Source organism: Sesamum indicum, linkage group LG12 (assembly GCF_000512975.1).
Source record: "Sesamum indicum cultivar Zhongzhi No. 13 linkage group LG12, S_indicum_v1.0, whole genome shotgun sequence".
NCBI lineage: Eukaryota > Viridiplantae > Streptophyta > Magnoliopsida > Lamiales > Pedaliaceae > Sesamum > Sesamum indicum.
Window position 1 is genome coordinate 92,751 of NC_026156.1, and position 13,743 is coordinate 106,493.

Below are 13,743 nucleotides of genomic sequence, written 5' to 3' on the forward strand. Positions count from 1 at the left end.
TCTCAATCTTTCTTTTTCTTGCGTACTTGCTACAATGACAATTTCTCAATCTTTTTCCCCAATGACAATTTCTCAATCTTTCGTTTTCTTTTGTGGGCTCATTTTTCTTTGTGAACTTTTATCATTTCACGACTTTCTCATTAATTCTTGTTCGAGAAACGACTTTTGGCTTGAGTTTGGCTGTAACTTCTACTCATATGGACAGAAAACGTGGTTTGGACAATCTTTCCACTCGCTTGCTGCGTCAAAATGTATGTCGACATCATAGCATGTTATGACATGAGAATTTTTCAACATGCATATTATTTATATTTTGAATGTATGCAAGTTTAAGACAACCACATTAATTACAAGGAGAATTTAGTATAAGGCCTTAATAATTCAGCCCATCCTTCTATAAAAATTAAAATATGTGCAGAATATTCCTATTTTTTCTGTAAAAAAGAAAAAGTCAAAAAAACGCCTTAATATTTTGAAACAGAATTTTCTAACACTTCCGTCTTGCTATGTTTTTCACTCGCGCAATCTGTTATGATTGATTTTTATTTTTGCATGTATATTATTTTTTTTGTCCTCATTTTTTAATTATAAAAACTCAAATATTCAGATAACACTTAATCTTGTTTTATGTGGAGGGGCAAGTGCCCGAATATTTATCCTTTATAATTAATTAGCAAATGAGGACAATCAAATGTGCCAAATATGATACATGAGAGCACATGGTGCGTGTATTGCGTGGAAAATGCAGCGTTTGAAGAATGTTCAGGCAGCGGATGAGGTGGAGGCAATTGCGGCACGCACATCCGCTGAAATAGCTGTCAGGTTTGAGGACTCTCTGGTTCATATTGAAGCTGCATGATTGTCTTAATTATGTCATTCGTAGCATTAACTCGAGAAGCTTTAAAATGACACCTATGGGGACTGTCTTCTTCGCTATTTCGGCGCTCTGCTAATCTCTGGCTCATAACCTTGCTCCAAATACTTAGTTTGATTGTGATTTGTGAGGGAGCTGTTCCTTCTATCTGTATTGTGGAGCATTTGGCGTTATCAAAATCTAATAGAAGATCTTCTTCTTCAAAAAATAATAATTGAAAACAAAGAGGGCAAAATCAATAATATATAAGTCTGAAAAAAAAAAATCAGTCACACCAAGAATACAACAAGACAAGAGATTTAGATGCTTTTTTTCTTTTTAAATGTTGAGATTCTTCTTCTCCTTTTTTTCTTTTCTTTAATTTAAAGTATTTTTAATTTAGAATTTTATAGGTGCAATTTAAATATTGATGCGAGCAAAAAGTTGTTCGTTTGTACAGGTTCAATTTAAGGTCTCTGGGCGTAACTTTTCACAAGTCATGGAAATGAGATTTGTAAAAAATACATCAGCACTTCGACGCTAAAGTCAATAAATAGTGATGAAATAAGAATTAAATTGCAGAAAGCGTAATTTAGAACAATAATTAGATGATGGAAGGCGGCCATGATGAGGGCGAGCGCCTAGGATGTACCGAGTGAGTGTTGGACATGAGATGGGCATTGCGGGCGCATGCGTTGTGCTGTAATGCCGAGGCGGAGCGAGGATGCTCCTTACCATTGAGCAATGCGTCGGCAGGTTCCGAGATAGTGTGCGAGACGCTAAGGCACGAGCGCCGAGAGCCTCAGCGAGCATACGGATTGTCGCGATACTCTGATATGTGCGAAGGCTGGTCGAAGGTTAGGCGTAACTTTAGACGCAGCATAGACGAAAAATATATGAGAATTACATTCCGCTGCGAAGAGTACGCCTGTGACACAGGGGGAAGTCCCCCTTTATAGTACTCGCATCTTGCTGGCTGAGGGATTCTAGTACCCCGTGGACTCGAAAAAACAGCTGCAAAGAGATAGACTCCTAACTACCAGAAGTTATCTTCTAATTTGAGTTATTAACTGTTGAGATTTATTCTGATAAAATCTTTTTTGGGGTAAGCTTTCCAAATTCCTAGGAGGTGGTGAAGGTAGTCAACTATCTTCCCTAAAATTTTTCGACATTAGAGGAGCCACCACTCCTCCGAATTGTCTGACTAGAACACAACCAGGCGTGAGTGGAATGTTTCGGCATTTAGGTGGTTTCCGCGCCAACGTTCCCTGCGTTTTCTTGATCCTTTCTCACTTAATGGGTTCAGTTTGTGGGTTTGGTACTTGGGTCTCATTTACATGCCCATTAATCCATCTTGGGCTCTTCCCGTGATAGATTTTTTCTTGGGCCGAACATATTTTGAGACATTACATATAATTCTTTTAAAAAATAATTAATTATTTGTAGAAGAAATTGAAATAAAATTTATACTTAAATTTCGAATGAACTATTTCCTCCGATTCATATTTTTGTTTATACATTCCACAATTATCACTTTCTTGAAAAAGAAAAATTCAATCAAGTAGAAAACTTAAAAAGTAGATGGTAGGTGGATAACATGCTTCTACAACCATTTATAAATTTCTCACAAAATCACATATTTGGCCACAAGTTGCGCTGCCTGAGCACTTCATTCTTTTCTCCCAATCGCTCAGTCTCGTCTGTTTTACACAGACTCAACTGACACGCTATTTCCTTCACTCAAAACTGCACCCCGAGAGAACATACAGCGCGCACAATCCGTAGCCAAAAGCGACGACGTTCTGTACTTATCTTCACCTCCCACGACCGGCATCGCCACGCCCAGCTTCGCAGGGTTCACAAAGTCCGCCTGATAAGTTCTCCCAAGCACACCCTCCACGTTTCCAGACAGGCCATAGAACCTAAACTGCACTTCCAAGTGAGCAAAACAATCATCGGAAGGTATGCGATAGTTGTGAATCCTGTCATCCTCCTTCGTCACGGGCACAACGTTGATTGAGATCTCAGCCACTTCAGGTAAACTGATGACGACGCTGTTCTTCTCCGACGTTCTTTCCACCTTGATTTTGTTCTCCGGGGATTCCCAGATGGACGGAACGGTTAATTCTTGGCCGTTGTAGGAGAACTTCAGGTGGTCGGTTTCTTGATCCCATTTTCGAGCTTTAGTTGCCTCGACGGAGAAAGTGTGGGCGTCGAAGAGGACTCCGAGGGCTTGAATCCATGTGAAGTCGCGCTGCCTGCCGACGGGGCGTAGGCCGATGAAGCGGGCGTTGATGTGAAGATTGGGATCTGACACTAAGGTGAAGTGGTGGTTGCTCTGGCCGTGGAAGTAGAAGACAGTCCCGTCTGCGCCTATAAAGCGGGGGTCCAGGCAGGCAGCCCCGGGGCCGTTGCAGTTAGGCTTCTTATCTGCAAATTAAAATTTGATATGGAGTGCAAAAATGTAATATAATAGCAAAAAGAATGTAATATAAATAAGAATGTCGGCATACTCTTGCATTCGGGCTTGCATATGGGTGAGTTACAGTTGAGGTAACAGACTTTAGCGTAGGAGCTGGTGGGTTGCTTGGAGGGGCACTCGGCGGGGCACTTGAGTTGCTTGAGGAAGCACGGACTTTTCCTGGTGTAGCAGGTTATTGTATCTCCATGGGCGTCGACTACACAGACCAGAAAGAGTAGCACAAGGGTAATGAAACGGAAACAGTTGCTGCTTATTAGGTTCTTCATTATGTTTTCTCCGATCGAGATCTATACTAATAACTTAAACACTCCTTCCTTCGTTATATAGAGTGCAATGACTTGGACTTGTGGGTCGTTAAAACATAAAATACTAAACAGATCTGGTGGGTGCTCTGTCTGAACTTGTATCGATTCCAGCTAGGTGCGTGCATGGGAATTTGGAATTAAGTCTTCGTAGTGGAGTACTAAATTGTTATTGTTGGGTCAATGGGTTTGGTGCTGTAAGGCCTATTTTTAAACTAATCAACTTGCAGTTGACATTTTATATGTCTGGTCTTTTGTGAAAAAGGAGTCACATGATGACTGATCCGTGATCAAAGAAGTTGATTAATCATTAGTACGTAGTGCTGGGTGAAAAGCCTAATAGGTTGGACCAAATTTACGGCCAGATTGATGTGTGCCTAGATTAAGACAGTGTTCATGAAATTATTACTTGCTCCTAGAATAGGGCTAATTGAATATTGCTACTAGTACAACTAGTATACCTACATTACATGCTTGTCTCTACCAAGGGTACCTTATTTCAAGGGAGATACATGTGGAACTCAGTACTCATTTTGTGTGCCGAGTGGAGGTGCAAAATTTTTATTTAAATTAAAATTTGATTGAATTAAATTAATTATAAATTACTAAGTATAATATATATTTTTATATAAATAATCACTTTTTTTAAAAAAAAATTGAATACCAATTTTGTACTTGTTATATAATTAATTAAAATTGGACAAAATTTAATTTAAATTAGAATTTTGAGAGTAAAGATAGGGCAGATGTTTGATAGTTGACAACATGCATTGTTATGCTCCATAAACACTCCCTGGATTCTTGCCTATGTTTCCTCCTCCTTCGGTATTCTAACCATAATACCTTCAATTAGTACTTCAATTGATAAAACACACACACACATACACATACAGAGGACAGTTTATTGTACTAGAATCCCGCATTTTCTAGTTATATCTATAAATTGTTGAATAATGCTTCGTGCCAACCAAATAAAATGACTTGTATATCTTTATGCTAGTCCAAATAGTTACATTAATAAAGTGAAGAATCACATTTGGGAATTGAGAAGAGGTAAAAGTAATCTAAAGATAATTTTATCAGACATTTGGTCCTCTTACTTTAGAAAGAGTTCAAGTAAAATATCAATTAACAAATAATAATAATAATTTTCATAAATAAGGAGTCATTTACTATTTCAGATATGAACAATGGTTCGATTACTTTGACTAGTCCAACCATGGACTAGAGGAGTAGGCCCGACATAATGATCAGGCGACGGACCAATCTTCGTCTCTCATATTGTTTGGAACAGATTGAGTTTGGTTGAATATAAATTAATTATATGATAAGTACAATATATTTATGGTGTAATTAATATGAATTTATAGATAGTGAGCAAGTGTATCACGCTTCCTCATTGATAAATTTGATTCGGCCAAACTTACTTTAAGTAGGAGTTTTCTCATTTTTGACATGATAAATATACTTGGGCATTTATGACATTTTAACATTTATTGGTCCAGTCAAGTAAATAAAATATTGTATAAACTTATCATAATTTGTTCCTTATGTTATCATTTATTAATAATCAACACCGTAATCCCTTCACGATTAACGAGGCCTTACTTAATGGACTTTGGTGAGCCCATGTGATTGGTACCTTTCTGCAGACTGCTCTTCTGGGCACCCAATTATAACTCAAACACAAGTCCTGAGGCCTAATTAAAAAGCCCGTAAGAAATTTCCTAATTGGGCCTATTTAAGAGCCCATCAAATGTGTGATTTCCCTCCAATCACATCGGACACTTTCCAATTTCCCCGAGTCAACTCGCCTTGCAAGCGCTGCGACGGTGCAATAGTTCCCAAACTAAACCCTAATTCCGCTTAACCATATTTGTGTCTCACCAAATTTTGACGCTCCCTCAACGGTACGTTTTCTTCCCCTGTTACGAACCCTGGGCCGGAATTTGGCTGTTTGCAGTCGCTCTGTGCCGTTGAGTTTTTGGTTAGAAAGTTGAGAGAATTCAGTGCTCATTTGAAATTCAAGTTTGGGGTGTAATTTCCCTCATTGTGCCGGGGTTTGAGTTCTTCGTAGTGAAAATGGGGTTTGCTAGTGTTTTTGAATGGAAAGATAGAGATTCTGAAGTAGGAATGTGAATCTTAAGTGTACGTGACGCTGAATTCTGGTTTTGTCAGTTGAAGGCAAGTCTCAAATGATTAGAATCGATTATAAGAAAAGAAAACTTTTGTAGATGAAGAGAGTGCACGTGTGTTTTGTTGATGAGCGGAAAACCTTCTTGATATTTTGAAGTTTTATAATGCATGTGGTTGCTTCTTGAGAAATGTATAATGAGGCTTCATTGTGGGGATAAAGTCCAAGATATTTGAACGAGATTGAAGTTTCAGGAACAATGGGGGAAACTGGGGATACCCCTATATTGGATAATCCAGGTTCCAGAAGGTTATTGAGAAGGAAGAGGGGCTCAAAAAATTATGATGAGAATTTGATGGATGAGTTGATAGAGAAGCATTTGGGTGGTTCTTTGAAGAAGAAAAATAGGACACAGGAAGATTTAGAGAAGGAAACTGAGACCGAAGCCATGATAGCATTGTCTTTGGGATTTCCAATTGACGAGTTACTTGATGAAGAAATAAGAGCTGGGGTTGTGAGTGAATTGGGTGGGAAAGAGCAGAATGATTACATAGTTGTAAGGAACCACATACTTGCAAAGTGGAGGGACAATGTGCACTCATGGCTTTCCAAAGCACAGATTAAGGAAACCGTAAGTAATGACTACGCGCGCTTGATGAATGCAGCTTATGACTTCCTTCTAATAAATGGTTATATAAATTTTGGGGTTTCGGCATCATTTGAGTCTCAAATTTTTGAGGAAACTACGGAGGCTTCTGTGATAATTGTTGGAGCAGGACTTGCAGGGTTGGCAGCAGCAAGGCAGCTCAGATCCTTTGGTTTCAAAGTGCTCGTCCTCGAAGGTAGGAGCCGACCTGGGGGAAGAGTTTACACTCAAAAGATGGGTCAAGAGGGTAACTATGCTGCTGTTGACCTTGGTGGCAGTGTAATAACTGGTATTCATGCCAACCCTCTTGGAGTTCTAGCCAGACAACTTTCGATTCCTCTTCACAAGGTCAGAGATAAGTGCCCTCTATACAAACCGGATGGAACACCCGTTGATGAAAAAATTGATTCGGAGGTCGAACTCATCTTTAATAAGCTGCTTGACAAAGTTACCCAACTTAGACAAATAATGGGTGGATATGCGGCTAATATTTCTCTAGGTTCAGTTCTAGACACACTTAGACAATTATATGCTGTTGCTAGAAGCAATGAGGAAAGACAACTACTTGATTGGCATTTTGCTAACCTGGAATTTTCCAATGCTGGAAGTCTTTCAAACCTTTCTGCTGCTTATTGGGACCAAGATGATCCTTATGAAATGGGAGGCGACCACTGTTTTCTTGCAGGTGGAAACTGGAGATTAATCAGAGCTTTATGTAAAGGAGTTCCGATCTTATATGGTAAGACCGTTGAGACCATTAGGTATGGCAATGAAGGTGTTGAGGTCATTGCAGGGAATCAAGTGTTTCAAGCAGATATGGTCCTTTGCACTGTCCCCCTTGGAGTCCTGAAAAAAGGAAAAATCAGATTTGAACCTGGTTTACCTGAAAAGAAGCTAGCAGCAATAGAAAGACTCGGGTTTGGGTTGCTTAATAAGGTGGCCATGGTTTTCGCCCATAATTTCTGGGGGGAGGACTTGGATACATTTGGCTCACTGAGAGAATCCAGCCACCATCGGGGAGAATTCTTTTTGTTTTACAGCTACCATACTGTTTCTGGTGCTCCGGTTCTTGTTGCGCTGGTAGCCGGAGAAGCAGCACAACTTTTTGAAAACACAGACCCAGCTTCTTCTGTTCATCACGTTTTGAGAATCCTCAGAGGTACATTATTTAATGCTGGTGCTTTTATGCCATTTCATTAGTCTATTGATATTAATGCATTTGTGGTTTTATTTTCTTTCCTGTTCTTTCTGTAAAACTTTGATTTATGTTTTTTGTTTCTCTGTTGAGCTTTCTTGGGTGTTATTCCATTTTTACAGGCATATACGCTCCCAAGGGAATTCATGTACCTAATCCTTTACAATCAATATGTACTAGATGGGGAACTGATCCTCTTTCTTATGGTTCATATTCGCACATCAGAGTCCAGTCTTCTGGAAACGACTATGATATCCTTGCAGAACCTGTAGGTGGCCGTTTGTTTTTCGGTGGCGAGGCCACAACTAGGCAGTACCCTGCCACCATGCATGGTGCTTATCTAAGTGGCCTTAGAGAAGCTTCTCGAATCCTCCAAGCCACAAGGGCTAGGCAAAATAATCCTAGGAAGTCCATGCAGAAGAATCTGGGACAGAACATTGATATTTTGTTAGACCTCTTCAAGAGACCTGATCTAGCATTTGAAGAATTTTGCTTTGTGTTTGATCTTTCCTCTGGAGACCCTAAATCTTTGGGATTAATGCAAGTGACTCTTGGCACATGCTGCAATGGATATATCAGTGACGACTGTAATGGGAAGGAGATTTGCAGTCAGCAGTTGTTAAATCAACCGGTGCAGCTATATACAGTAATATCTCGTGAACAGGCACAAGACTTGCAGCAGGCTACTGAAGGACATTCAAATAAGTTATCTTTTCTGTGCCAAAAGCACGGCCTGAAGTTGATGGGGGCCAATGCTATCGGACTCTTAGGTAGCACATTGATTTCTAATATTGCTAGTTCAAGGAGAAGTAGGAGTAGGTCTCGCATACTTGCTGGATAACGAGATGCACCAATATTCTGCCGAGATTCTTGGAGGAGATTTCTTTGTCAATTATTGCATAAGCACATAATGATGGCCAGAAAATTGGCATGCTGTGATTCTCTGTTGGACTCTTGCATAGATGGCAATGGAAGTTAATCTCGGAATGAAAGTTGTTGTTTTGTAACTTGCCCAGATGGTCGTGTTGATTAATAGGTTACTATATCTGGTAAATGATATGTTTGATTAGGTTTCTCTAAAGAATACGAGCTCTCTGCAATGCTGAAACTATTTCTCGAAGCTGTAGACTCTCTCCTCCATCTCTGCCCCTTTCTTTGTCCAAGATTCTTTGGTCATCACCTTATAGAGCAGGACAGCAGGACGAAGAGAATCTGAGCTTCCCGCGGCAACTGAATATGGCCCTCTGCTTACAGATTTTGATTGTTTTGAAATATCCATTGCACATTGATCCCCTGTACACTAGAAAGTAGAAACCCTACTATACACATGTATCTGTTCTTTTCTTCTTGTGCTTTATTAAGTACTAGTATAGTACTACAGAGTTGCTGCATGCTTATAATTCCTTCTCGGTCCATTTCAAGTAACTTTCGAATTAGGTTAAAAATTCTTAGTTAGGTATATAACTAGAGGTAATTAATTGTTTTCTGATTCAAAATTGCCGGATGTGTGATCGTGCTGAAGAAAATGACACAGGATGTCAATAATATGAATTAGACCCACATTCCTGAACCTTGGTCAAATATATTTAGGTAATGACTTCATCGTCCGATAATCTTCATTCAAGCAGCGGTAGCCAGAATATAACACTTCATCGCAGTATGTTGGTTGGGTTATGTAACCAAATTGAACAATGCCCCGTTGAGTTTTGATGAAGAAACATTTGAAGTTCCCTAGTGAAGTAGTTACAACAGGAATAACATTTTGTGGTGATTAGGTTTCCTTAGAGTAGCCGCAATGGGTTCATCTTGACTTCATTTTTTATTGATTACAAAAAACTAAAAATAAAACTCATAGTTATCATTATAACTAAATGTTGGGCCAAAATTGACAACAGTGTGGACATGAAGTGAAAAAGAAAGTATTTTTAATACAGACATCATCATCCCACAAGGGCCCAATACTCTAACCCAAATTGTAATGGGCTTTGAATTGCATTAACACTAAGAACTGGGAGAAGTGTCTTTCCTCTGAAAGCTTGATTCAGAAAATGTTTCTGTACTTATCCTCCACCACATCCGTTTATCCTCCGCGCACTTTCACCTTACCCTGCGCAGCCACCGCTTATACCGGAGCCAAAATTTCTGCCCGCCGGAAGTCTCGGGTTTCAGCTGTCTCTCTCCATTGCGAGGAACAAACGTTTGTTCCTGAGGTACAACGTGGACACCGGCTTAGTGCTCCTTATCAAAAAATCGACTGACGAGTAATTTTTTCTTTTTCTCTTTTCGTGAATTGATTGGAAATTTGTGTAGGTTGAGAAAGCAGTGGACTCGTTGTACCCGGAGTTCCGAGCAGTGGATAATTTGGTGGCGCGCAACTCGGCGCGCGTGCTTAAAGCTTTTCAGAATGGTCGTGTTGGATCTCATGTAGGCGTTGCGTTTCGCAGAATTTCCGCTTCCTTTACTTATTTGGTCTACGTTTCATTACCATTATTTCTGCAAATTGTGTTGGTTTCGATACGTAAATTTTGACTATGCTGATTGTGGCGAGACATTAATGAAGAGGATGGTTTGGTTTCAGAATTTTGAAATTTTTTGCATGCTTTCTTGCTGGAATGAAGTTAATTGTTGACTAATTTAGTATATATACTCAATGGTGTGCACCAGACATTTATTTCAACCTTTATTTACCATTAGAATATGAAGTGGTGATGTTGATGATTGAAAGGCCTCTAACTCATATTACCATCATTCATATAATGCAAACCCACCTAAAGCAGTGTTGGGTAACATGTTAATAATTTTGTATTTTGTTGAATGATTTGTAGAATCTATGAGATTGTCTAACCATAATATTCTTAAAGATCAATGAAAAGCCTGGATCACCTAGCGACTTGCATGATTATCAGAAAATATAAACAATCATGTTTAACCATAATATTCTTAAAGATCAACGAAATGCCTGATCACCTAGTGACTTACACGAGTATAAGAAAACATAAACAATTGTGTCATGCAGATATATTTTCACTCTTACATTACTTTGCCGGTCAAGTACATTTGTTTAGCTTAATCCTAGAAGCTTTTATGAGTACCATGCAATTTATGTATGGCATCAGCACTTTGGTGGCAGCACAGGCTATGGTCATGAAGAAGCCGGTGGGCGTGAGGCGCTTGATCAAGCCTTTGCAGAAATTTTTGGTGCTGAATCTGCAATTGTTAGAGCACAGGTTTGCCATTTCCCGTCGATGTTTCTTTGTTTGATAGGGGTGATAATACTTTCTTACTTACTCTTGTTCACTGCCAGTTTTTCTCAGGTACTCATGCAATCACCTGTGCATTGTTTGCTTTTCTAAGGCCAGGAGATGAGGTAAGTTTCATTTCCTTCTTGCTGTTCGAGTTCCTAAGTATTTATATTTTGTTTGTGCAATTTGCGTGCTTCAGCTGTATCTATAACATGCTTAGACTGATCATTGGCCAGCTTCTGGCAGTTGCTGGAGCTCCTTATGATACACTGGAGGAGGTGATTGGAATAAGAGACTCTGACAATATAGGTTCTTTGAAAGATTTTGGAATAGATTACAGAGAAGTGCCAGTATGTTGCTGCTGATACCTTTTCAGTTATATGTTGAGATTTCTGTTTCTCTCACAAGTGTTAATTTTCTGGCTCTTATTGATTGTGTTTCAGCTTTCTGAGGATGGTGGACTGGACTGGGGTGCCCTAAGGGTTGCTTTGAGACCTCAGACAAAATGTGCACTCATTCAGAGGTCATGTGGTTATTCATGGAGACGCAGCTTGAGTGTAGATGAAATAGGAAGGGCAATAAAGATAATCAAGGTAACTTTGGAAAACCAGTTCTGTTATATGATCTGATCAGTATTGGATTCAGTAAACTTCTGTTAACTAAGATGGGATAAGGGATAACCTGGTTTCCTAGGGGTTGGAAGAGCTTATCAAACTTTTCTTGGCATCAACTTATTCTTTTGGTTGATTTTTCTCTCCATTCACGAAAGGATAAATGTTCCTAGTCATCTTACCTTGCAGCTAGTGATGAGAAAAGCTTATCAAACTTTATTTGAGCATCAAATATCAAACTTTATTTGAGCATCAAATATCAAACTTTATTTTAGCATCAAATTTCACATACTCTCTCTCTCTCTCTCTCTTTGGATATTTCTTTCTGTTTTTGTATGAAGTGGTCAATTGTCCTAGTCATCTTACCATTAGTGTGCAATTACAGTTGCAGAATCCAAATTGTTTGATCATGGTGGATAACTGCTATGGTGAATTTACGGAGATCATGGAACCTTCGATGGTGGTATGTAGCATTGGCTTTTGGTGATTTCTGCTTCATAATAGTGCTTTGAGTGTCAAAGTTTAGCACAATATACTGTTGGTGGCTGGCAGGGTGCAGATTTAATTGCTGGAAGTTTTATAAAAAATCCTGGTGGAACAATTGCGCCATGTGGTGGGTATGTTGCTGGAAGAAAAAAATGGGTAGCAGCAGCAGCTGCTCGTCTCTCCGCACCAGGTCTAGGAGTTGACTGTGGTTCAACTCCAGGAGATATTATGAGAATATTTTTTCAAGGTCTGTTTCTTGCTCCACAAATGGTTGGCGAAGCAATAAAGGTAAGTAATCCTAATTCTATTTTCATCATATTCTTCTTTTCATTTTGTTGTTATCTCTACCCTGTCAATGACATTTTAATCAATTACCAGGGAAGCCTTCTGATTGCTGAAGTCATGGCAGGTCGAGGATACAAGGTTCAACCAGGTCGCCGGGTTCCTCGCCATGATGTAGTTCAGGTTTGTTTAGTATATTTACATCTAAAATGTAATTAATTACATAACACTAATTGGTTACTTCATTGCAGTTCAAATTGACCTTTTACGCTGATTTGATACTGCTTTCTTCTGCCTTCAGGCAGTACAGCTTGGAAGCCGCGAGCGCCTGCTTGCCTTCTGTGAGGCCGTGCAGAGAAGTTCTCCTGTTAGTTCTTTTACAAAGCCCATAGCAGGTGCTACTCCTGGCTATGCGTCTGAGGTATCTTTACACGCATTTCAATACAACTGCTGCACTGCAACAGACCGTGGAACTATAATTGTCATAGTTGTTTGCGCTGAGTATTCTTTGTTCACTTGCAATAATTTACTAATCAACAAATTCATTTGATGAAAGAAAAATTTCTAATCATTTAAATATAATGTGATTTATATATGCCTTTTCATGTGAAGTTACATATGAAGCTTCTGAGACAATCTGATTCAAATAAAAATCACTCGTGGAATAGGTGATATTTGCTGATGGAACTTTTATTGATGGAAGTACAAGTGAACTTTCATGTGATGGACCACTGAGGGAGCCGTTTGCTGTTTATTGTCAGGTGTGTACTACCATTTTCTCCTGCTGTTCTTATAATCTTTGCTTCTACAACAAGGCTAAGTGGAGGCCTGTTGGTGAATCATTATTAAACTTTGAAGTTCTATTCACCAATACAGTTTGTCATGTTGGTTGTTGTGTTCATTTATTCATGAATTTTGAACAGGGTGGCAGCCATTGGACTCAATGGGGACTAGTTCTTGGGGAGGTTCTAAAATTTTTATAGACACAGCACATATGGGTTCTCACAATGGTGCATTCATCTCTGAAAGTTTCTCCTTTGGGTGATTGCAAGGTGGCTTCAATATGGCTTAGATTCTGCATATCATATGCCTTACTGCAAATGACCTCCAGTGAGATTTCAGTCACATGCTGAAATGCTTTAAAGCTTGAATATGTGAATTTCACCTTCAACACATGATAAGATAATTGACTGTAGCTGTACTTCAGAACATTTAAGTTCATTGATTAATATACTTACCTATCTCAATTCGGTCATTGACTATGAAAAAGTTTTTTTAATTGTATCTATGAAGTTGAGACTCATTATACACGAGCTATTTGTAAAATATTCGTAAGAGAGCAACTACCACTTGGTGGGATTTTTTCATTCTTTTACTCTCCGCTTTGATTACCATCCAACCATGTCTAGACTAATCTATGCCTTTTTGCACAGACAGCTAGAAATGTGATAAAGAAATCGACAACTTCTAAATGTTAATTTTGATGGTGCAGTGACCAGCTATGAATTGC

General features: G+C 39.1%; 3 protein-coding genes across 3 annotated transcripts; 2 read left to right on the forward strand and 1 right to left on the reverse strand.

Annotated features, from left to right (window-relative positions):
• Positions 2,306 to 3,705, reverse strand: LOC105174757. Its single transcript, XM_011096946.2, has 2 exons — positions 3,367 to 3,705; positions 2,306 to 3,283 (listed from the first exon to the last, which is right to left on the reverse strand). The coding sequence occupies exons 1-2, from the start codon at positions 3,599 to 3,601 to the stop codon at positions 2,559 to 2,561; spliced, it is 960 nt and encodes a 319-aa protein (XP_011095248.1). The 5' UTR covers positions 3,602 to 3,705; the 3' UTR covers positions 2,306 to 2,558.
• Positions 5,428 to 9,160, forward strand: LOC105174758 (lysine-specific histone demethylase 1 homolog 2). Its single transcript, XM_011096947.2, has 2 exons — positions 5,428 to 7,576; positions 7,735 to 9,160. Exons 1-2 carry the CDS (start codon positions 6,031 to 6,033, stop codon positions 8,451 to 8,453), a joined length of 2,265 nt encoding a protein of 754 aa, XP_011095249.1. The 5' UTR covers positions 5,428 to 6,030; the 3' UTR covers positions 8,454 to 9,160.
• On the forward strand, positions 9,646 to 13,686 carry LOC105174759 (uncharacterized protein YnbB-like). Its single transcript, XM_020698544.1, is given in 12 exon segments — positions 9,646 to 9,822; positions 9,923 to 10,036; positions 10,729 to 10,861; positions 10,864 to 10,979; positions 11,091 to 11,204; positions 11,298 to 11,447; positions 11,851 to 11,928; positions 12,018 to 12,239; positions 12,330 to 12,416; positions 12,535 to 12,654; positions 12,902 to 12,994; positions 13,157 to 13,686. Coding segments are annotated over 12 exon segments (1,449 nt in total). The 5' UTR covers positions 9,646 to 9,660; the 3' UTR covers positions 13,217 to 13,686.

What these genes read in the sequence shown, in the direction of transcription:
- LOC105174758 (XM_011096947.2), top strand. Translation starts at nt 6,031, where the DNA reads ATGGGGGAAACTGGGGATACCCCTATATTGGATAATCCAGGTTCCAGA. An exon ending in CGTTTTGAGAATCCTCAGAG is followed by an intron (nt 7,577 to 7,734) that starts GTACATTATTTA and finishes CCATTTTTACAG; the next exon opens with GCATATACGCTCCCAAGGGA.
- LOC105174757 (XM_011096946.2), bottom strand. Translation starts at nt 3,601, where the DNA reads ATGAAGAACCTAATAAGCAGCAACTGTTTCCGTTTCATTACCCTTGTG. An exon ending in ATGCAAGCCCGAATGCAAGA is followed by an intron (nt 3,284 to 3,366) that starts GTATGCCGACAT and finishes TTTAATTTGCAG; the next exon opens with ATAAGAAGCCTAACTGCAAC.